The 21,131-nt window shown below is 56.9% G+C and overlaps 1 protein-coding gene across 2 annotated transcripts in view; it reads left to right on the top strand.

The window, feature by feature from the left end:
- Positions 1-21,131, top strand: part of DNER (delta/notch like EGF repeat containing) — a 253,997-nt gene that overhangs the window by 100,678 nt on the left and 132,188 nt on the right. For both annotated transcript variants that reach the window (XM_084212461.1, XM_084212462.1), the window contains one exon: positions 852-983. In XM_084212461.1, the coding sequence (XP_084068587.1) occupies positions 852-983 (132 nt within the window). The remainder of the gene's footprint in view (positions 1-851; positions 984-21,131) is intronic.

Raw genomic sequence — 21,131 nt, 5'->3', positions numbered from 1 at the left:
GTTACTAAAGTGATTCCACAAAGCTAACAGCTATTTAACATGGCTTACGACCTTGCTACTTGAGACTAGATTGCATTTTAAAAATAGTATTTTCAAGATTTCCAGGTAATATACTAACCAATATACTAATTGGACACTGTTGAAACTGAAAAATATTTTAACAGTGACCTTAGTTACTGTGTGCTGAAGAAACAGCTTATTCCATTATCTTAATATACAATTGCTAAAAGCCCTAATGTACTTGTTATGAATCAATTTACACTTTCAGAGTACTGGTAAGAAACTAATTTAGTCTTTTGGCCTTGTACTTAGACTGATGTGATGGGCATAATCCAAATATCTGATGTCAAGGTAATTTACAATCTGATGTTAGTCATGTAAGGTAGTATCCAATGTGAGAGTAATAGGTAAACCCATTTGTAGCTGGTTTATAGATCAAATTGTGCTTTTTGATCTCTTCTAGTTAAAGGACATTCTTTGGAAAAGAATTAGCTTTCCATTGTACTGTGTCAGTTTCTCAGGCACCGATTATCTACATTATTGCATAGCATATCAGAATATCCATGATTGTCTGTTATACCACATTTTCTTGGGATGCTAATTATATTTAGAGAAGTGAGACAGAGTCTGTGTGAGGTTAGTCAAGTCCCTTAGTCCTCAGGCTTTATTTTCACCTGGTTGAATAAGGATTATACTTCCTTCTTGGAATCCTTTTGTTATTTTGAGAATAAAGATGTATTGTGCTATAAGGAGTTTTGTAGAAGAGAGAAGTTAAATGACTGAGGATGTACTTGCTACATCAGGCACCTGTCATACATAATTTTGTTTCTGGTTTTTTTTCCCTATGTAAGGTGAAGACTGTGAAATTGATGTAAATGACTGTGACAGCAACCCATGTCACCATGCTGGAACTTGCATAGATCAGCCTGGTGGTTACACCTGCCATTGTCCTCATGGATGGGTTGGTGCAAACTGTGAAATACGTAAGTTTTGGAGTTGTCTAAACGTTTCTAAAAATTGTAAGTTATATTAAAGGAACTTCTTCTTTATCTCTAAATACCTATCTGCACAAATACCCTGAATCATATGTAAATGAACAAAATCATGGTAAATTAATTTTATTTTTGGCCATACCATTTCAAAAGTGATTGTGAAAGTTAAAAACTTCTTTTTATGGGCACCCTACTTAGAGATGTGTCAGACTAGAATTGTCAGAGATGCTGTCTCAGAGCTGGGCACTCAGTTTGCATTTTAATTGTGCTCATGCTTCACAGCCTCCCTGCACACTTTGGGTCAAGTGTTTTCCGTAGCAATATAAGCACATTCCTAACAGGCTTGTATTGACTTCTGAGCACCTGCAGCTCTAGTGAGGTTTCAGCAAAACAACTTGAAACTTGCTTACCTAAGGAAACTGGTTCTGTGTAATTGTTCTGTAATTTGTGTGTGCAGGCATTTAGCAACTTTTTCGGGAATAATTATTCCAGCCATAGGCTAAATTCCACCAGAAATTCTTCTCCAGAAAGAAGGGGTCCAAGATCAAATATTTCCAAAGCATTCAGTAAAACATAGAGGTTCCACTAGAAGGAGCAGCTTCAGTGTGGTCTTCTTTCTCATTTTAGAGAGAAACTTCGCTGTAAGGGCATTTTTATGGAACAATGGAGAGTCCAGGAGAGGCAGAAAGTATGAAGTAGCCATGTGAAGATTTTATATTCACTGGCTTTTCCTGAGCTCTTAATTAACAAGCAGATGGAAACTTAATTCTAATCATATCTAGATAGGCTATATCCAGCTCTTTTATAAAAAGGTGCAGCACTTCTGAATTCACTGGAGAATATGACAATGGAAACAGGAGACAATAGTGCAGTGGATTTCTTTGAGCTCTGAAGTTTGAATTTATTAGTAAATGTGCTTCTGTTCATCCTTCCAGTTCTCTTTGCAATATTTATTATATTTCAGAAGTTTGAACATAATGCCAATAATGTGAAGGAAATTAAATATAAACATGGCACAATGACTTTCTGTTGGACTAACGCTCTAAATGCTAGAAAGACAAAAAGCCAGGCTTACATAGAAACAGGTGTTTGGGTGGGGTTTGACTAAAATTGACAAATCCTGGGCGGGAAAAGTAGCCAAGGCTTAGATGTGCTTCCAGGGAAAAAGGCGTGGAGGCAATGAGGTTGTGGCAGTTTTGCACTCCCCTCGGGATGCCTTTTGAAGCTGCAGTGTGCGTGGAGCTCTGGGTTTGTGGCTAGCCAGACGCTAAGCCTAGGCGTAAACCTAACCCAAGGTAGGAAAAGCAGCCCTGGCCTACGGCTGCTTGTAGGAAAAAAATGTGGAGGCAGCCATATTGAGGCAGTTTTGCACTCCCATTGGAATGCCTTCCCAGGTGCAGTGTGCCTGAAGCTCGGGACACTGTGGTTTCCGAAACCCTAACCCTAGGCGTAACCCTAACCCTAAGCAGCAAAAGCAGGCTAGGGCTAAGGCTGGTTCCGAGGAAGAAGCGGTGCAGGAGGCCGGGTTGTGGCAGTTTTGCGATGCCCCTGGGATGCCCTTTGCAGCTGCAGTGTGCCCGGAGCTCTGGGCCTTTTAGTTTGCGGAAACATACAACCCTAGGCGTAACCCTAACCCTAGGCAGGGCAGCCAAACAGCCTAGGGTTAGGGCAGGTGCCAAGGAGAAAGCCCTCGAGGAGGCCAGCTTGTGGCAGTTTTGCGATGCCCCTGGGATGCCCTTTGCAGCTGCAGTGTGCCCGGAGCTCTGGGCCTTTTAGTTTGCGGAACCCTAACCCTAGGCGTAACCCTAACCCTAGGCAGGGAAGCCAATCAGCCTAGGGTTAGGGCAGGTGCCAAGGAGAAAGCCCTCGAGGAGGCCAGCTTGTGGCAGTTTTGCGATGCCCCTGGGATGCCCTTTGCAGCTGCAGTGTGCCCGGAGCTCTGGGCCTTTTAGTTTGGGGAACCCTAACAACCCTTGGCGTAACCCTAACCCTAACCCTAGGCAGGGCAGCCAATCAGCCTAGGGTTAGGGCAGGTGCCAAGGAGAAAGCCCTCGAGGAGGCCGGCTTGTGGCAGTTTTGCGATGCCCCTGGGATGCCCTTTGCAGCTGCAGTGTGCCCGGAGCTCTGGGCCTTTTAGTTTGCGGAACCCTAACAACCCTAGGCGTAACCCTAACCCTAGGCAGGGCAGCCAATCAGCCTAGGGTTAGGGCAGGTGCCAAGGAGAAAGCCCTCGAGGAGGCCAGCTTGTGGCAGTTTTGCGATGCCCCTGGGATGCCCTTTGCAGCTGCAGTGTGCCCGGAGCTCTGGGCCTTTTAGTTTGCGGAACCCTAACAACCCTAGGCGTAAGCCTAACCCTAACCCTAGGCAGGGCAGCCAATCAGCCTAGGGTTAGGGCAGGTGCCAAGGAGAAAGCCCTCGAGGAGGCCAGCTTGTGGCAGTTTTGCGATGCCCCTGGGATGCCCTTTGCAGCTGCAGTGTGCCCGGAGCTCTGGGCCTTTTAGTTTGCGGAACCCTAACAACCCTAGGCGTAACCGTAACCCTAACCCTAGGCAGGGCAGCCAATCAGCCTAGGGTTAGGGCAGGTGCCAAGGAGAAAGCCCTCGAGGAGGCCAGCTTGTGGCAGTTTTGCGATGCCCCTGGGATGCCCTTTGCAGCTGCAGTGTGCCCGGAGCTCTGGGCCTTTTAGTTTGCGGAACCCTAACAACCCTAGGCGTAACCCTAACCCTAACCCTAACCCTAGGCAGGGCAGCCAATCAGCCTAGGGTTAGGGCAGGTGCCAAGGAGAAAGCCCTCGAGGAGGCCAGCTTGTGGCAGTTTTGCGATGCCCCTGGGATGCCCTTTGCAGCTGCAGTGTGCCCGGAGCTCTGGGCCTTTTAGTTTGCGGAACCCTAACAACCCTAGGCCTAAGCCTAACCCTAACCCTAGGCAGGGCAGCCAATCAGCCTAGGGTTAGGGCAGGTGCCAAGGAGAAAGCCCTCGAGGAGGCCAGCTTGTGGCAGTTTTGCGATGCCCCTGGGATGCCCTTTGCAGCTGCAGTGTGCCCGGAGCTCTGGGCCTTTTAGTTTGCGGAACCCTAACAACCCTAGGCGTAAGCCTAACCCTAACCCTAGGCAGGGCAGCCAATCAGCCTAGGGTTAGGGCAGGTGCCAAGGAGAAAGCCCTCGAGGAGGCCAGCTTGTGGCAGTTTTGCGATGCCCCTGGGATGCCCTTTGCAGCTGCAGTGTGCCCGGAGCTCTGGGCCTTTTAGTTTGCGGAACCCTAACAACCCTAGGCGTAAGCCTAACCCTAACCCTAGGCAGGGCAGCCAATCAGCCTAGGGTTAGGGCAGGTGCCAAGGAGAAAGCCCTCAAGGAGGCCAGCTTGTGGCAGTTTTGCGATGCCCCTGGGATGCCCTTTGCAGCTGCAGTGTGCCCGGAGCTCTGGGCCTTTTAGTTTGCGGAACCCTAACAACCCTAGGCGTAAGCCTAACCCTAACCCTAGGCAGGGCAGCCAATCAGCCTAGGGTTAGGGCAGGTGCCAAGGAGAAAGCCCTCGAGGCGGCCGGGTTGTGGCAGTTTTACGATGCCCCTGGGATGCCCTTTGCAGCTGCAGTGTGCCCGGAGCTCTGGGCCTTTTAGTTTGCGGAACCCTAACAACCCTAGGCGTAACCCTAACCCTAACCCTAGGCAGGGCAGCCAATCAGCCTAGGGTTAGGGCAGGTGCCAAGGAGAAAGCCCTCGAGGAGGCCGGCTCGTGGCAGTTTTGCGATGCCCCTGGGATGCCCTTTGCAGCTGCAGTGTGCCCGGAGCTCTGGGCCTTTTAGTTTGCGGAACCCTAACAACCCTAGGCGTAACCCTAACCCTAACCCTAGGCAGGGCAGCCAATCAGCCTAGGGTTAGGGCAGGTGCCAAGGAGAAAGCCCTCGAGGAGGCCGGGTTGTGGCAGTTTTGCGATGCCCCTGGGATGCCCTTTGCAGCTGCAGTGTGCCCGGAGCTCTGGGCCTTTTAGTTTGCGGAACCCTAACAACCCTAGGCGTAACCCTAACCCTAACCCTAGGCAGGGCAGCCAATCAGCCTAGGGTTAGGGCAGGTGCCAAGGAGAAAGCCCTCGAGGAGGCCGGCTTGTGGCAGTTTTGCGATGCCCCTGGGATGCCCTTTGCAGCTGCAGTGTGCCCGGAGCTCTGGGCCTTTTAGTTTGCGGAACCCTAACAACCCTAGGCGTAACCCTAACCCTAGGCAGGGCAGCCAATCAGCCTAGGGTTAGGGCAGGTGCCAAGGAGAAAGCCCTCGAGGAGGCCAGCTTGTGGCAGTTTTGCGATGCCCCTGGGATGCCCTTTGCAGCTGCAGTGTGCCCGGAGCTCTGGGCCTTTTAGTTTGCGGAACCCTAACAACCCTAGGCGTAAGCCTAACCCTAACCCTAGGCAGGGCAGCCAATCAGCCTAGGGTTAGGGCAGGTGCCAAGGAGAAAGCCCTCGAGGAGGCCAGCTTGTGGCAGTTTTGCGATGCCCCTGGGATGCCCTTTGCAGCTGCAGTGTGCCCGGAGCTCTGGGCCTTTTAGTTTGCGGAACCCTAACAACCCTAGGCGTAACCCTAACCCTAACCCTAGGCAGGGCAGCCAATCAGCCTAGGGTTAGGGCAGGTGCCAAGGAGAAAGCCCTCGAGGAGGCCAGCTTGTGGCAGTTTTGCGATGCCCCTGGGATGCCCTTTGCAGCTGCAGTGTGCCCGGAGCTCTGGGCCTTTTAGTTTGCGGAACCCTAACAACCCTAGGCGTAAGCCTAACCCTAACCCTAGGCAGGGCAGCCAATCAGCCTAGGGTTAGGGCAGGTGCCAAGGAGAAAGCCCTCGAGGAGGCCAGCTTGTGGCAGTTTTGCGATGCCCCTGGGATGCCCTTTGCAGCTGCAGTGTGCCCGGAGCTCTGGGCCTTTTAGTTTGCGGAACCCTAACAACCCTAGGCGTAAGCCTAACCCTAACCCTAGGCAGGGCAGCCAATCAGCCTAGGGTTAGGGCAGGTGCCAAGGAGAAAGCCCTCGAGGAGGCCAGCTTGTGGCAGTTTTGCGATGCCCCTGGGATGCCCTTTGCAGCTGCAGTGTGCCCGGAGCTCTGGGCCTTTTAGTTTGCGGAACCCTAACAACCCTAGGTGTAACCCTAACCCTAACCCTAGGCAGGGCAGCCAATCAGCCTAGGGTCAGGGCAGGTGCCAAGGAGAAAGCCCTCGAGGAGGCCAGCTTGTGGCAGTTTTGCGATGCCCCTGGGATGCCCTTTGCAGCTGCAGTGTGCCCGGAGCTCTGGGCCTTTTAGTTTGCGGAACCCTAACAACCCTAGGCGTAACCCTAACCCTAACCCTAGGCAGGGCAGCCAATCAGCCTAGGGTTAGGGCAGGTGCCAAGGAGAAAGCCCTCGAGGAGGCCAGCTTGTGGCAGTTTTGCGATGCCCCTGGGATGCCCTTTGCAGCTGCAGTGTGCCCGGAGCTCTAGGCCTTTTAGTTTGCGGAACCCTAACAACCCTAGGCGTAACCCTAACCCTAGGCAGGGCAGCCAATCAGCCTAGGGTTAGGGCAGGTGCCAAGGAGAAAGCCCTCGAGGAGGCCAGCTTGTGGCAGTTTTGCGCTGCCCCTGGGATGCCCTTTGCAGCTGCAGTGTGCCCGGAGCTCTGGGCCTTTTAGTTTGCGGAACCCTAACCCTAGGCGTAACCCTAACCCTAACCCTAGGCAGGGCAGCCAATCAGCCTAGGGTTAGGGCAGGTGCCAAGGAGAAAGCCCTCGAGGAGGCCAGCTTGTGGCAGTTTTGCGATGCCCCTGGGATGCCCTTTTGCAGCTGCAGTGTGCTCGGAGCTCTGGGCCTTTTAGTTTGCGGAACCCTAACAACCCTAGGCGTAACCCTAACCCTAACCCTAGGCAGGGCAGCCAATCAGCCTAGGGTTAGGGCAGGTGCCAAGGAGAAAGCCCTCGAGGAGGCCAGCTTGTGGCAGTTTTGCGATGCCCCTGGGATGCCCTTTGCAGCTGCAGTGTGCCCGGAGCTCTGGGCCTTTTAGTTTGCGGAACCCTAACCCTAGGCGTAACCCTAACCCTAACCCTAGGCAGGGCAGCCAATCAGCCTAGGGTTAGGGCAGGTGCCAAGGAGAAAGCCCTCGAGGAGGCCAGCTTGTGGCAGTTTTGCGATGCCCCTGGGATGCCCTTTGCAGCTGCAGTGTGCCCGGAGCTCTGGGCCTTTTAGTTTGCGGAACCCTAACAACCCTAGGCGTAACCCTAACCCTAACCCTAGGCAGGGCAGCCAATCAGCCTAGGGTTAGGGCAGGTGCCAAGGAGAAAGCCCTCGAGGAGGCCAGCTTGTGGCAGTTTTGCGATGCCCCTGGGATGCCCTTTGCAGCTGCAGTGTGCCTGGAGCTCTGGGCCTTTTAGTTTGCGGAACCCTAACAACCCTAGGCGTAACCCTAACCCTAACCCTAGGCAGGGCAGCCAATCAGCCTAGGGTTAGGGCAGGTGCCAAGGAGAAAGCCCTCGAGGAGGCCAGCTTGTGGCAGTTTTGCGATGCCCCTGGGATGCCCTTTGCAGCTGCAGTGTGCCTGGAGCTCTGGGCCTTTTAGTTTGCGGAACCCTAACCCTAGGCGTAACCCTAACCCTAACCCTAGGCAGGGCAGCCAATCAGCCTAGGGTTAGGGCAGGTGCCAAGGAGAAAGCCCTCGAGGAGGCCAGCTTGTGGCAGTTTTGCGATGCCCCTGGGATGCCCTTTGCAGCTGCAGTGTGCCCGGAGCTCTGGGCCTTTTAGTTTGCGGAACCCTAACAACCCTAGGCGTAACCCTAACCCTAACCCTAGGCAGGGCAGCCAATCAGCCTAGGGTTAGGGCAGGTGCCAAGGAGAAAGCCCTCGAGGAGGCCAGCTTGTGGCAGTTTTGCGATGCCCCTGGGATGCCCTTTGCAGCTGCAGTGTGCCCAGAGCTCTGGGCCTTTTAGTTTGCGGAACCCTAACAACCCTAGGCGTAACCCTAACCCTAACCCTAGGCAGGGCAGCCAATCAGCCTAGGGTTAGGGCAGGTGCCAAGGAGAAAGCCCTTGAGGAGGCCAGCTTGTGGCAGTTTTGCGATGCCCCTGGGATGCCCTTTGCAGCTGCAGTGTGCATGGAGCTCTGGGCCTTTTAGTTTGCGGAACCCTAACCCTAGGCGTAACCCTAACCCTAACCCTAGGCAGGGCAGCCAATCAGCCTAGGGTTAGGGCAGGTGCCAAGGAGAAAGCCCTCGAGGAGGCCAGCTTGTGGCAGTTTTGCAATGCCCCTGGGATGTCCTTTGCAGCTGCAGTGTGCCTGGAGCTCTGGGCCTTTTAGTTTGCGGAACCCTAACCCTAGGCGTAACCCTAACCCTAACCCTAACCCTAGGCAGGGCAGCCAATCAGCCTAGGGTTAGGGCAGGTGCCAAGGAGAAAGCCCTCGAGGAGGCCAGCTTGTGGCAGTTTTGCGATGCCCCTGGGATGCCCTTTGCAGCTGCAGTGTGCCTGGAGCTCTGGGCCTTTTAGTTTGTGGAACCCTAACAACCCTAGGCGTAACCCTAACCCTAACCCTAGGCAGGGCAGCCAATCAGCCTAGGGTTAGGGCAGGTGCCAAGGAGAAAGCCCTCGAGGAGGCCAGCTTGTGGCAGTTTTGCGATGCCCCTGGGATGCCCTTTGCAGCTGCAGTGTGCCCGGAGCTCTGGGCCTTTTAGTTTGCGGAACCCTAACAACCCTAGGCGTAACCCTAACCCTAACCCTAGGCAGGGCAGCCAATCAGCCTAGGGTTAGGGCAGGTGCCAAGGAGAAAGCCCTCGAGGAGGCCAGCTTGTGGCAGTTTTGCGATGCCCCTGGGATGCCCTTTGCAGCTGCAGTGTGCCCGGAGCTCTGGGCCTTTTAGTTTGCGGAACCCTAACAACCCTAGGCATAAGCCTAACCCTAACCCTAGGCAGGGCAGCCAATCAGCCTAGGGTTAGGGCAGGTGCCAAGGAGAAAGCCCTCGAGGAGGCCAGCTTGTGGCAGTTTTGCGATGCCCCTGGGATGCCCTTTGCAGCTGCAGTGTGCCCGGAGCTCTGGGCCTTTTAGTTTGCGGAACCCTAACAACCCTAGGCGTAAGCCTAACCCTAACCCTAGGCAGGGCAGCCAATCAGCCTAGGGTTAGGGCAGGTGCCAAGGAGAAAGCCCTCGAGGAGGCCAGCTTGTGGCAGTTTTGCGATGCCCCTGGGATGCCCTTTGCAGCTGCAGTGTGCCCGGAGCTCTGGGCCTTTTAGTTTGCGGAACCCTAACAACCCTAGGCGTAACCCTAACCCTAGGCAGGGCAGCCAATCAGCCTAGGGTTAGGGCAGGTGCCAAGGAGAAAGCCCTCGAGGAGGCCAGCTTGTGGCAGTTTTGCGATGCCCCTGGGATGCCCTTTGCAGCTGCAGTGTGCCCAGAGCTCTGGGCCTTTTAGTTTGCGGAACCCTAACCCTAGGCTTAACCCTAACCCTAACCCTAGGCAGGGCAGCCAATCAGCCTAGGGTTAGGGCAGGTGCCAAGGAGAAAGCCCTCGAGGAGGCCAGCTTGTGGCAGTTTTGCGATGCCCCTGGGATGCCCTTTGCAGCTGCAGTGTGCCCGGAGCTCTGGGCCTTTTAGTTTGCGGAACCCTAACAACCCTAGGCGTAACCCTAACCCTAACCCTAGGCAGGGCAGCCAATCAGCCTAGGGTTAGGGCAGGTGCCAAGGAGAAAGCCCTCGAGGAGGCCAGCTTGTGGCAGTTTTGCAATGCCCCTGGGATGCCCTTTGCAGCTGCAGTGTGCCCGGAGCTCTGGGCCTTTTAGTTTGCGGAACCCTAACAACCCTAGGCGTAACCCTAACCCTAACCGTAGGCAGGGCAGCCAATCAGCCTAGGGTTAGGGCAGGTGCCAAGGAGAAAGCCCTCGAGGAGGCCAGCTTGTGGCAGTTTTGCGATGCCCCTGGGATGCCCTTTGCAGCTGCAGTGTGCCCAGAGCTCTGGGCCTTTTAGTTTGCGGAACCCTAACCCTAGGCGTAACCCTAACCCTAACCCTAGGCAGGGCAGCCAATCAGCCTAGGGTTAGGGCAGGTGCCAAGGAGAAAGCCCTCGAGGAGGCCAGCTTGTGGCAGTTTTGCGATGCCCCTGGGATGCCCTTTGCAGCTGCAGTGTGCCCGGAGCTCTGGGCCTTTTAGTTTGCGGAACCCTAACCCTAGGCGTAACCCTAACCCTAACCCTAGGCAGGGCAGCCAATCAGCCTAGGGTTAGGGCAGGTGCCAAGGAAAAAGCCCTCAAGGAGGCCAGCTTGTGGCAGTTTTGCGATGCCCCTGGGATGCCCTTTGCAGCTGCAGTGTGCCCGGAGCTCTGGGCCTTTTAGTTTGCGGAACCCTAACAACCCTAGGCGTAACCCTAACCCTAACCCTAGGCAGGGCAGCCAATCAGCCTAGGGTTAGGGCAGGTGCCAAGGAGAAAGCCCTCGAGGAGGCCAGCTTGTGGCAGTTTTGCGATGCCCCTGGGATGCCCTTTGCAGCTGCAGTGTGCCCGGAGCTCTGGGCCTTTTAGTTTGCGGAACCCTAACAACCCTAGGCATAAGCCTAACCCTAACCCTAGGCAGGGCAGCCAATCAGCCTAGGGTTAGGGCAGGTGCCAAGGAGAAAGCCCTCGAGGAGGCCAGCTTGTGGCAGTTTTGCGATGCCCCTGGGATGCCCTTTGCAGCTGCAGTGTGCCCGGAGCTCTGGGCCTTTTAGTTTGCGGAACCCTAACAACCCTAGGCGTAACCCTAACCCTAACCCTAGGCAGGGCAGCCAATCAGCCTAGGGTTAGGGCAGGTGCCAAGGAGAAAGCCCTCGAGGAGGCCAGCTTGTGGCAGTTTTGCGATGCCCCTGGGATGCCCTTTGCAGCTGCAGTGTGCCCGGAGCTCTGGGCCTTTTAGTTTGCGGAACCCTAACAACCCTAGGCATAACCCTAACCCTAACCCTAGGCAGGGCAGCCAATCAGCCTAGGGTTAGGGCAGGTGCCAAGGAGAAAGCCCTCGAGGAGGCCAGCTTGTGGCAGTTTTGCGATGCCCCTGGGATGCCCTTTGCAGCTGCAGTGTGCCCGGAGCTCTGGGCCTTTTAGTTTGCGGAACCCTAACAACCCTAGGCGTAACCCTAACCCTAGGCAGGGCAGCCAATCAGCCTAGGGTTAGGGCAGGTGCCAAGGAGAAAGCCCTCGAGGAGGCCAGCTTGTGGCAGTTTTGCGATGCCCCTGGGATGCCCTTTGCAGCTGCAGTGTGCCCAGAGCTCTGGGCCTTTTAGTTTGCGGAACCCTAACCCTAGGCTTAACCCTAACCCTAACCCTAGGCAGGGCAGCCAATCAGCCTAGGGTTAGGGCAGGTGCCAAGGAGAAAGCCCTCGAGGAGGCCAGCTTGTGGCAGTTTTGCGATGCCCCTGGGATGCCCTTTGCAGCTGCAGTGTGCCCGGAGCTCTGGGCCTTTTAGTTTGCGGAACCCTAACAACCCTAGGCGTAACCCTAACCCTAACCCTAGGCAGGGCAGCCAATCAGCCTAGGGTTAGGGCAGGTGCCAAGGAGAAAGCCCTCGAGGAGGCCAGCTTGTGGCAGTTTTGCAATGCCCCTGGGATGCCCTTTGCAGCTGCAGTGTGCCCGGAGCTCTGGGCCTTTTAGTTTGCGGAACCCTAACAACCCTAGGCGTAACCCTAACCCTAACCCTAGGCAGGGCAGCCAATCAGCCTAGGGTTAGGGCAGGTGCCAAGGAGAAAGCCCTCGAGGAGGCCAGCTTGTGGCAGTTTTGCGATGCCCCTGGGATGCCCTTTGCAGCTGCAGTGTGCCCAGAGCTCTGGGCCTTTTAGTTTGCGGAACCCTAACCCTAGGCGTAACCCTAACCCTAACCCTAGGCAGGGCAGCCAATCAGCCTAGGGTTAGGGCAGGTGCCAAGGAGAAAGCCCTCGAGGAGGCCAGCTTGTGGCAGTTTTGCGATGCCCCTGGGATGCCCTTTGCAGCTGCAGTGTGCCCGGAGCTCTGGGCCTTTTAGTTTGCGGAACCCTAACCCTAGGCGTAACCCTAACCCTAACCCTAGGCAGGGCAGCCAATCAGCCTAGGGTTAGGGCAGGTGCCAAGGAAAAAGCCCTCAAGGAGGCCAGCTTGTGGCAGTTTTGCGATGCCCCTGGGATGCCCTTTGCAGCTGCAGTGTGCCCGGAGCTCTGGGCCTTTTAGTTTGCGGAACCCTAACCCTAGGCGTAACCCTAACCCTAGGCAGGGCAGCCAATCAGCCTAGGGTTAGGGCAGGTGCCAAGGAGAAAGCCCTCGAGGAGGCCAGCTTGTGGCAGTTTTGCGATGCCCCTGGGATGCCCTTTGCAGCTGCAGTGTGCCCGGAGCTCTGGGCCTTTTAGTTTGCGGAACCCTAACCCTAGGCGTAACCCTAACCCTAACCCTAGGCAGGGCAGCCAATCAGCCTAGGGTTAGGGCAGGTGCCAAGGAGAAAGCCCTCGAGGAGGCCAGCTTGTGGCAGTTTTGCGATGCCCCTGGGATGCCCTTTGCAGCTGCAGTGTGCCCGGAGCTCTGGGCCTTTTAGTTTGCGGAACCCTAACAACCCTAGGCGTAACCCTAACCCTAACCCTAGGCAGGGCAGCCAATCAGCCTAGGGTTAGGGCAGGTGCCAAGGAGAAAGCCCTCGAGGAGGCCAGCTTGTGGCAGTTTTGCGATGCCCCTGGGATGCCCTTTGCAGCTGCAGTGTGCCCGGAGCTCTGGGCCTTTTAGTTTGCGGAACCCTAACAACCCTAGGCGTAACCCTAACCCTAACCCTAGGCAGGGCAGCCAATCAGCCTAGGGTTAGGGCAGGTGCCAAGGAGAAAGCCCTCGAGGAGGCCAGCTTGTGGCAGTTTTGCGATGCCCCTGGGATGCCCTTTGCAGCTGCAGTGTGCCCGGAGCTCTGGGCCTTTTAGTTTGCGGAACCCTAACAACCCTAGGCGTAACCCTAACCCTAACCCTAGGCAGGGCAGCCAATCAGCCTAGGGTTAGGGCAGGTGCCAAGGAGAAAGCCCTCGAGGAGGCCAGCTTGTGGCAGTTTTGCAATGCCCCTGGGATGCCCTTTGCAGCTGCAGTGTGCCCGGAGCTCTGGGCCTTTTAGTTTGCGGAACCCTAACCCTAGGCGTAACCCTAACCCTAACCCTAGGCAGGGCAGCCAATCAGCCTAGGGTTAGGGCAGGTGCCAAGGAAAAAGCCCTCAAGGAGGCCAGCTTGTGGCAGTTTTGCGATGCCCCTGGGATGCCCTTTGCAGCTGCAGTGTGCCCGGAGCTCTGGGCCTTTTAGTTTGCGGAACCCTAACAACCCTAGGCGTAACCCTAACCCTAACCCTAGGCAGGGCAGCCAATCAGCCTAGGGTTAGGGCAGGTGCCAAGGAGAAAGCCCTTGAGGAGGCCAGCTTGTGGCAGTTTTGCGATGCCCCTGGGATGCCCTTTGCAGCTGCAGTGTGCCCGGAGCTCTGGGCCTTTTAGTTTGCGGAACCCTAACAACCCTAGGCGTAACCCTAACCCTAACCCTAGGCAGGGCAGCCAATCAGCCTAGGGTTAGGGCAGGTGCCAAGGAGAAAGCCCTCGAGGAGGCCAGCTTGTGGCAGTTTTGCGATGCCCCTGGGATGCCCTTTGCAGCTGCAGTGTGCCCGGAGCTCTGGGCCTTTTAGTTTGCGGAACCCTAACAACCCTAGGCGTAAGCCTAACCCTAACCCTAGGCAGGGCAGCCAATCAGCCTAGGGTTAGGGCAGGTGCCAAGGAGAAAGCCCTCGAGGAGGCCAGCTTGTGGCAGTTTTGCAATGCCCCTGGGATGCCCTTTGCAGCTGCAGTGTGCCCGGAGCTGTGGGCCTTTTAGTTTGCGGAACCCTAACAACCCTAGGCGTAACCCTAACCCTAACCCTAGGCAGGGCAGCCAATCAGCCTAGGGTTAGGGCAGGTGCCAAGGAAAAAGCCCTCAAGGAGGCCAGCTTGTGGCAGTTTTGCGATGCCCCTGGGATGCCCTTTGCAGCTGCAGTGTGCCCGGAGCTCTGGGCCTTTTAGTTTGCGGAACCCTAACAACCCTAGGCGTAACCCTAACCCTAACCCTAGGCAGGGCAGCCAATCAGCCTAGGGTTAGGGCAGGTGCCAAGGAGAAAGCCCTCGAGGAGGCCAGCTTGTGGCAGTTTTGCAATGCCCCTGGGATGTCCTTTGCAGCTGCAGTGTGCCTGGAGCTCTGGGCCTTTTAGTTTGCGGAACCCTAACCCTAGGCGTAACCCTAACCCTAACCCTAACCCTAGGCAGGGCAGCCAATCAGCCTAGGGTTAGGGCAGGTGCCAAGGAGAAAGCCCTCGAGGAGGCCAGCTTGTGGCAGTTTTGCGATGCCCCTGGGATGCCCTTTGCAGCTGCAGTGTGCCTGGAGCTCTGGGCCTTTTAGTTTGTGGAACCCTAACAACCCTAGGCGTAACCCTAACCCTAACCCTAGGCAGGGCAGCCAATCAGCCTAGGGTTAGGGCAGGTGCCAAGGAGAAAGCCCTCGAGGAGGCCAGCTTGTGGCAGTTTTGCGATGCCCCTGGGATGCCCTTTGCAGCTGCAGTGTGCCCGGAGCTCTGGGCCTTTTAGTTTGCGGAACCCTAACAACCCTAGGCGTAACCCTAACCCTAACCCTAGGCAGGGCAGCCAATCAGCCTAGGGTTAGGGCAGGTGCCAAGGAGAAAGCCCTCGAGGAGGCCAGCTTGTGGCAGTTTTGCGATGCCCCTGGGATGCCCTTTGCAGCTGCAGTGTGCCCGGAGCTCTGGGCCTTTTAGTTTGCGGAACCCTAACAACCCTAGGCATAAGCCTAACCCTAACCCTAGGCAGGGCAGCCAATCAGCCTAGGGTTAGGGCAGGTGCCAAGGAGAAAGCCCTCGAGGAGGCCAGCTTGTGGCAGTTTTGCGATGCCCCTGGGATGCCCTTTGCAGCTGCAGTGTGCCCGGAGCTCTGGGCCTTTTAGTTTGCGGAACCCTAACAACCCTAGGCGTAAGCCTAACCCTAACCCTAGGCAGGGCAGCCAATCAGCCTAGGGTTAGGGCAGGTGCCAAGGAGAAAGCCCTCGAGGAGGCCAGCTTGTGGCAGTTTTGCGATGCCCCTGGGATGCCCTTTGCAGCTGCAGTGTGCCCGGAGCTCTGGGCCTTTTAGTTTGCGGAACCCTAACAACCCTAGGCGTAACCCTAACCCTAGGCAGGGCAGCCAATCAGCCTAGGGTTAGGGCAGGTGCCAAGGAGAAAGCCCTCGAGGAGGCCAGCTTGTGGCAGTTTTGCGATGCCCCTGGGATGCCCTTTGCAGCTGCAGTGTGCCCAGAGCTCTGGGCCTTTTAGTTTGCGGAACCCTAACCCTAGGCTTAACCCTAACCCTAACCCTAGGCAGGGCAGCCAATCAGCCTAGGGTTAGGGCAGGTGCCAAGGAGAAAGCCCTCGAGGAGGCCAGCTTGTGGCAGTTTTGCGATGCCCCTGGGATGCCCTTTGCAGCTGCAGTGTGCCCGGAGCTCTGGGCCTTTTAGTTTGCGGAACCCTAACAACCCTAGGCGTAACCCTAACCCTAACCCTAGGCAGGGCAGCCAATCAGCCTAGGGTTAGGGCAGGTGCCAAGGAGAAAGCCCTCGAGGAGGCCAGCTTGTGGCAGTTTTGCAATGCCCCTGGGATGCCCTTTGCAGCTGCAGTGTGCCCGGAGCTCTGGGCCTTTTAGTTTGCGGAACCCTAACAACCCTAGGCGTAACCCTAACCCTAACCGTAGGCAGGGCAGCCAATCAGCCTAGGGTTAGGGCAGGTGCCAAGGAGAAAGCCCTCGAGGAGGCCAGCTTGTGGCAGTTTTGCGATGCCCCTGGGATGCCCTTTGCAGCTGCAGTGTGCCCAGAGCTCTGGGCCTTTTAGTTTGCGGAACCCTAACCCTAGGCGTAACCCTAACCCTAACCCTAGGCAGGGCAGCCAATCAGCCTAGGGTTAGGGCAGGTGCCAAGGAGAAAGCCCTCGAGGAGGCCAGCTTGTGGCAGTTTTGCGATGCCCCTGGGATGCCCTTTGCAGCTGCAGTGTGCCCGGAGCTCTGGGCCTTTTAGTTTGCGGAACCCTAACCCTAGGCGTAACCCTAACCCTAACCCTAGGCAGGGCAGCCAATCAGCCTAGGGTTAGGGCAGGTGCCAAGGAAAAAGCCCTCAAGGAGGCCAGCTTGTGGCAGTTTTGCGATGCCCCTGGGATGCCCTTTGCAGCTGCAGTGTGCCCGGAGCTCTGGGCCTTTTAGTTTGCGGAACCCTAACAACCCTAGGCGTAACCCTAACCCTAACCCTAGGCAGGGCAGCCAATCAGCCTAGGGTTAGGGCAGGTGCCAAGGAGAAAGCCCTCGAGGAGGCCAGCTTGTGGCAGTTTTGCGATGCCCCTGGGATGCCCTTTGCAGCTGCAGTGTGCCTGGAGCTCTGGGCCTTTTAGTTTGCGGAACCCTAACAACCCTAGGCGTAACCCTAACCCTAGGCAGGGCAGCCAATCAGCCTAGGGTTAGGGCAGGTGCCAAGGAGAAAGCCCTCGAGGAGGCCAGCTTGTGGCAGTTTTGCGATGCCCCTGGGATGCCCTTTGCAGCTGCAGTGTGCCCGGAGCTCTGGGCCTTTTAGTTTGCGGAACCCTAACAACCCTAGGCATAAGCCTAACCCTAACCCTAGGCAGGGCAGCCAATCAGCCTAGGGTTAGGGCAGGTGCCAAGGAGAAAGCCCTCGAGGAGGCCAGCTTGTGGCAGTTTTGCGATGCCCCTGGGATGCCCTTTGCAGCTGCAGTGTGCCCGGAGCTCTGGGCCTTTTAGTTTGCGGAACCCTAACAACCCTAGGCGTAACCCTAACCCTAGGCAGGGCAGCCAATCAGCCTAGGGTTAGGGCAGGTGCCAAGGAAAAAGCCCTCAAGGAGGCCAGCTTGTGGCAGTTTTGCGATGCCCCTGGGATGCCCTTTGCAGCTGCAGTGTGCCCGGAGCTCTGGGCCTTTTAGTTTGCGGAACCCTAACAACCCTAGGCGTAACCCTAACCCTAACCCTAGGCAGGGCAGCCAATCAGCCTAGGGTTAGGGCAGGTGCCAAGGAGAAAGCCCTCGAGGAGGCCAGCTTGTGGCAGTTTTGCGATGCCCCTGGGATGCCCTTTGCAGCTGCAGTGTGCCCGGAGCTCTGGGCCTTTTAGTTTGCGGAACCCTAACAACCCTAGGCATAAGCCTAACCCTAACCCTAGGCAGGGCAGCCAATCAGCCTAGGGTTAGGGCAGGTGCCAAGGAGAAAGCCCTCGAGGAGGCCAGCTTGTGGCAGTTTTGCGATGCCCCTGGGATGCCCTTTGCAGCTGCAGTGTGCCCGGAGCTCTGGGCCTTTTAGTTTGCGGAACCCTAACAACCCTAGGCGTAAGCCTAACCCTAACCCTAGGCAGGGCAGCCAATCAGCCTAGGGTTAGGGCAGGTGCCAAGGAGAAAGCCCTCGAGGAGGCCAGCTTGTGGCAGTTTTGCGATGCCCCTGGGATGCCCTTTGCAGCTGCAGTGTGCCCGGAGCTCTGGGCCTTTTAGTTTGCGGAACCCTAACAACCCTAGGCGTAACCCTAACCCTAGGCAGGGCAGCCAATCAGCCTAGGGTTAGGGCAGGTGCCAAGGAGAAAGCCCTCGAGGAGGCCAGCTTGTGGCAGTTTTGCGATGCCCCTGGGATGCCCTTTGCAGCTGCAGTGTGCCCAGAGCTCTGGGCCTTTTAGTTTGCGGAACCCTAACCCTAGGCTTAACCCTAACCCTAACCCTAGGCAGGGCAGCCAATCAGCCTAGGGTTAGGGCAGGTGCCAAGGAGAAAGCCCTCGAGGAGGCCAGCTTGTGGCAGTTTTGCGATGCCCCTGGGATGCCCTTTGCAGCTGCAGTGTGCCCGGAGCTCTGGGCCTTTTAGTTTGCGGAACCCTAACAACCCTAGGCGTAACCCTAACCCTAACCCTAGGCAGGGCAGCCAATCAGCCTAGGGTTAGGGCAGGTGCCAAGGAGAAAGCCCTCGAGGAGGCCAGCTTGTGGCAGTTTTGCAATGCCCCTGGGATGCCCTTTGCAGCTGCAGTGTGCCCGGAGCTCTGGGCCTTTTAGTTTGCGGAACCCTAACAACCCTAGGCGTAACCCTAACCCTAACCGTAGGCAGGGCAGCCAATCAGCCTAGGGTTAGGGCAGGTGCCAAGGAGAAAGCCCTCGAGGAGGCCAGCTTGTGGCAGTTTTGCGATGCCCCTGGGATGCCCTTTGCAGCTGCAGTGTGCCCAGAGCTCTGGGCCTTTTAGTTTGCGGAACCCTAACCCTAGGCGTAACCCTAACCCTAACCCTAGGCAGGGCAGCCAATCAGCCTAGGGTTAGGGCAGGTGCCAAGGAGAAAGCCCTCGAGGAGGCCAGCTTGTGGCAGTTTTGCGATGCCCCTGGGATGCCCTTTGCAGCTGCAGTGTGCCCGGAGCTCTGGGCCTTTTAGTTTGCGGAACCCTAACCCTAGGCGTAACCCTAACCCTAACCCTAGGCAGGGCAGCCAATCAGCCTAGGGTTAGGGCAGGTGCCAAGGAAAAAGCCCTCAAGGAGGCCAGCTTGTGGCAGTTTTGCGATGCCCCTGGGATGCCCTTTGCAGCTGCAGTGTGCCCGGAGCTCTGGGCCTTTTAGTTTGCGGAACCCTAACAACCCTAGGCGTAACCCTAACCCTAACCCTAGGCAGGGCAGCCAATCAGCCTAGGGTTAGGGCAGGTGCCAAGGAGAAAGCCCTCGAGGAGGCCAGCTTGTGGCAGTTTTGCGATGCCCCTGGGATGCCCTTTGCAGCTGCAGTGTGCCTGGAGCTCTGGGCCTTTTAGTTTGCGGAACCCTAACAACCCTAGGCGTAACCCTAACCCTAGGCAGGGCAGCCAATCAGCCTAGGGTTAGGGCAGGTGCCAAGGAGAAAGCCCTCGAGGAGGCCAGCTTGTGGCAGTTTTGCGATGCCCCTGGGATGCCCTTTGCAGCTGCAGTGTGCCCGGAGCTCTGGGCCTTTTAGTTTGCGGAACCCTAACAACCCTAGGCATAAGCCTAACCCTAACCCTAGGCAGGGCAGCCAATCAGCCTAGGGTTAGGGCAGGTGCCAAGGAGAAAGCCCTCGAGGAGGCCAGCTTGTGGCAGTTTTGCGATGCCCCTGGGATGCCCTTTGCAGCTGCAGTGTGCCCGGAGCTCTGGGCCTTTTAGTTTGCGGAACCCTAACAACCCTAGGCGTAACCCTAACCCTAACCCTAGGCAGGGCAGCCAATCAGCCTAGGGTTAGGGCAGGTGCCAAGGAGAAAGCCCTCGAGGAGGCCAGCTTGTGGCAGTTTTGCGATGCCCCTGGGATGCCCTTTGCAGCTGCAGTGTGCCCGGAGCTCTGGGCCTTTTAGTTTGCGGAACCCTAACAACCCTAGGCATAACCCTAACCCTAACCCTAGGCAGGGCAGCCAATCAGCCTAGGGTTAGGGCAGGTGCCAAGGAGAAAGCCCTCGAGGAGGCCAGCTTGTGGCAGTTTTGCGATGCCCCTGGGATGCCCTTTGCAGCTGCAGTGTGCCCGGAGCTCTGGGCCTTTTAGTTTGCGGAACCCTAACAACCCTAGGCGTAACCCTAACCCTAGGCAGGGCAGCCAATCAGCCTAGGGTTAGGGCAGGTGCCAAGGAGAAAGCCCTCGAGGAGGCCAGCTTGTGGCAGTTTTGCGATGCCCCTGGGATGCCCTTTGCAGCTGCAGTGTGCCCAGAGCTCTGGGCCTTTTAGTTTGCGGAACCCTAACCCTAGGCTTAACCCTAACCCTAACCCTAGGCAGGGCAGCCAATCAGCCTAGGGTTAGGGCAGGTGCCAAGGAGAAAGCCCTCGAGGAGGCCAGCTTGTGGCAGTTTTGCGATGCCCCTGGGATGCCCTTTGCAGCTGCAGTGTGCCCGGAGCTCTGGGCCTTTTAGTTTGCGGAACCCTAACAACCCTAGGCGTAACCCTAACCCTAACCCTAGGCAGGGCAGCCAATCAGCCTAGGGTTAGGGCAGGTGCCAAGGAGAAAGCCCTCGAGGAGGCCAGCTTGTGGCAGTTTTGCAATGCCCCTGGGATGCCCTTTGCAGCTGCAGTGTGCCCGGAGCTCTGGGCCTTTTAGTTTGCGGAACCCTAACAACCCTAGGCGTAACCCTAACCCTAACCCTAGGCAGGGCAGCCAATCAGCCTAGGGTTAGGGCAGGTGCCAAGGAGAAAGCCCTCGAGGAGGCCAGCTTGTGGCAGTTTTGCGATGCCCCTGGGATGCCCTTTGCAGCTGCAGTGTGCCCAGAGCTCTGGGCCTTTTAGTTTGCGGAACCCTAACCCTAGGCGTAACCCTAACCCTAACCCTAGGCAGGGCAGCCAATCAGCCTAGGGTTAGGGCAGGTGCCAAGGAGAAAGCCCTCGAGGAGGCCAGCTTGTGGCAGTTTTGCGATGCCCCTGGGATGCCCTTTGCAGCTGCAGTGTGCCCGGAGCTCTGGGCCTTTTAGTTTGCGGAACCCTAACCCTAGGCGTAACCCTAACCCTAACCCTAGGCAGGGCAGCCAATCAGCCTAGGGTTAGGGCAGGTGCCAAGGAAAAAGCCCTCAAGGAGGCCAGCTTGTGGCAGTTTTGCGATGCCCCTGGGATGCCCTTTGCAGCTGCAGTGTGCCCGGAGCTCTGGGCCTTTTAGTTTGCGGAACCCTAACCCTAGGCGTAACCCTAACCCTAGGCAGGGCAGCCAATCAGCCTAGGGTTAGGGCAGGTGCCAAGGAGAAAGCCCTCGAGGAGGCCAGCTTGTGGCAGTTTTGCGATGCCCCTGGGATGCCCTTTGCAGCTGCAGTGTGCCCGGAGCTCTGGGCCTTTTAGTTTGCGGAACCCTAACCCTAGGCGTAACCCTAACCCTAACCCTAGGCAGGGCAGCCAATCAGCCTAGGGTTAGGGCAGGTGCCAAGGAGAAAGCCCTCGAGGAGGCCAGCTTGTGGCAGTTTTGCGATGCCCCTGGGATGCCCTTTGCAGCTGCAGTGTGCCCGGAGCTCTGGGCCTTTTAGTTTGCGGAACCCTAACAACCCTAGGCGTAACCCTAACCCTAACCCTAGGCAGGGCAGCCAATCAGCCTAGGGTTAGGGCAGGTGCCAAGGAGAAAGCCCTCGAGGAGGCCAGCTTGTGGCAGTTTTGCGATGCCCCTGGGATGCCCTTTGCAGCTGCAGTGTGCCCGGAGCTCTGGGCCTTTTAGTTTGCGGAA

The sequence above is a fragment of the Fringilla coelebs genome (assembly GCF_963513975.1).
Source record: "Fringilla coelebs genome assembly, chromosome: 10".
NCBI classification, from domain to species: domain Eukaryota; kingdom Metazoa; phylum Chordata; class Aves; order Passeriformes; family Fringillidae; genus Fringilla; species Fringilla coelebs.
Note: the sequence above shows the minus strand (reverse complement) of the source record. Positions and strands in the feature narration are given on the sequence as shown.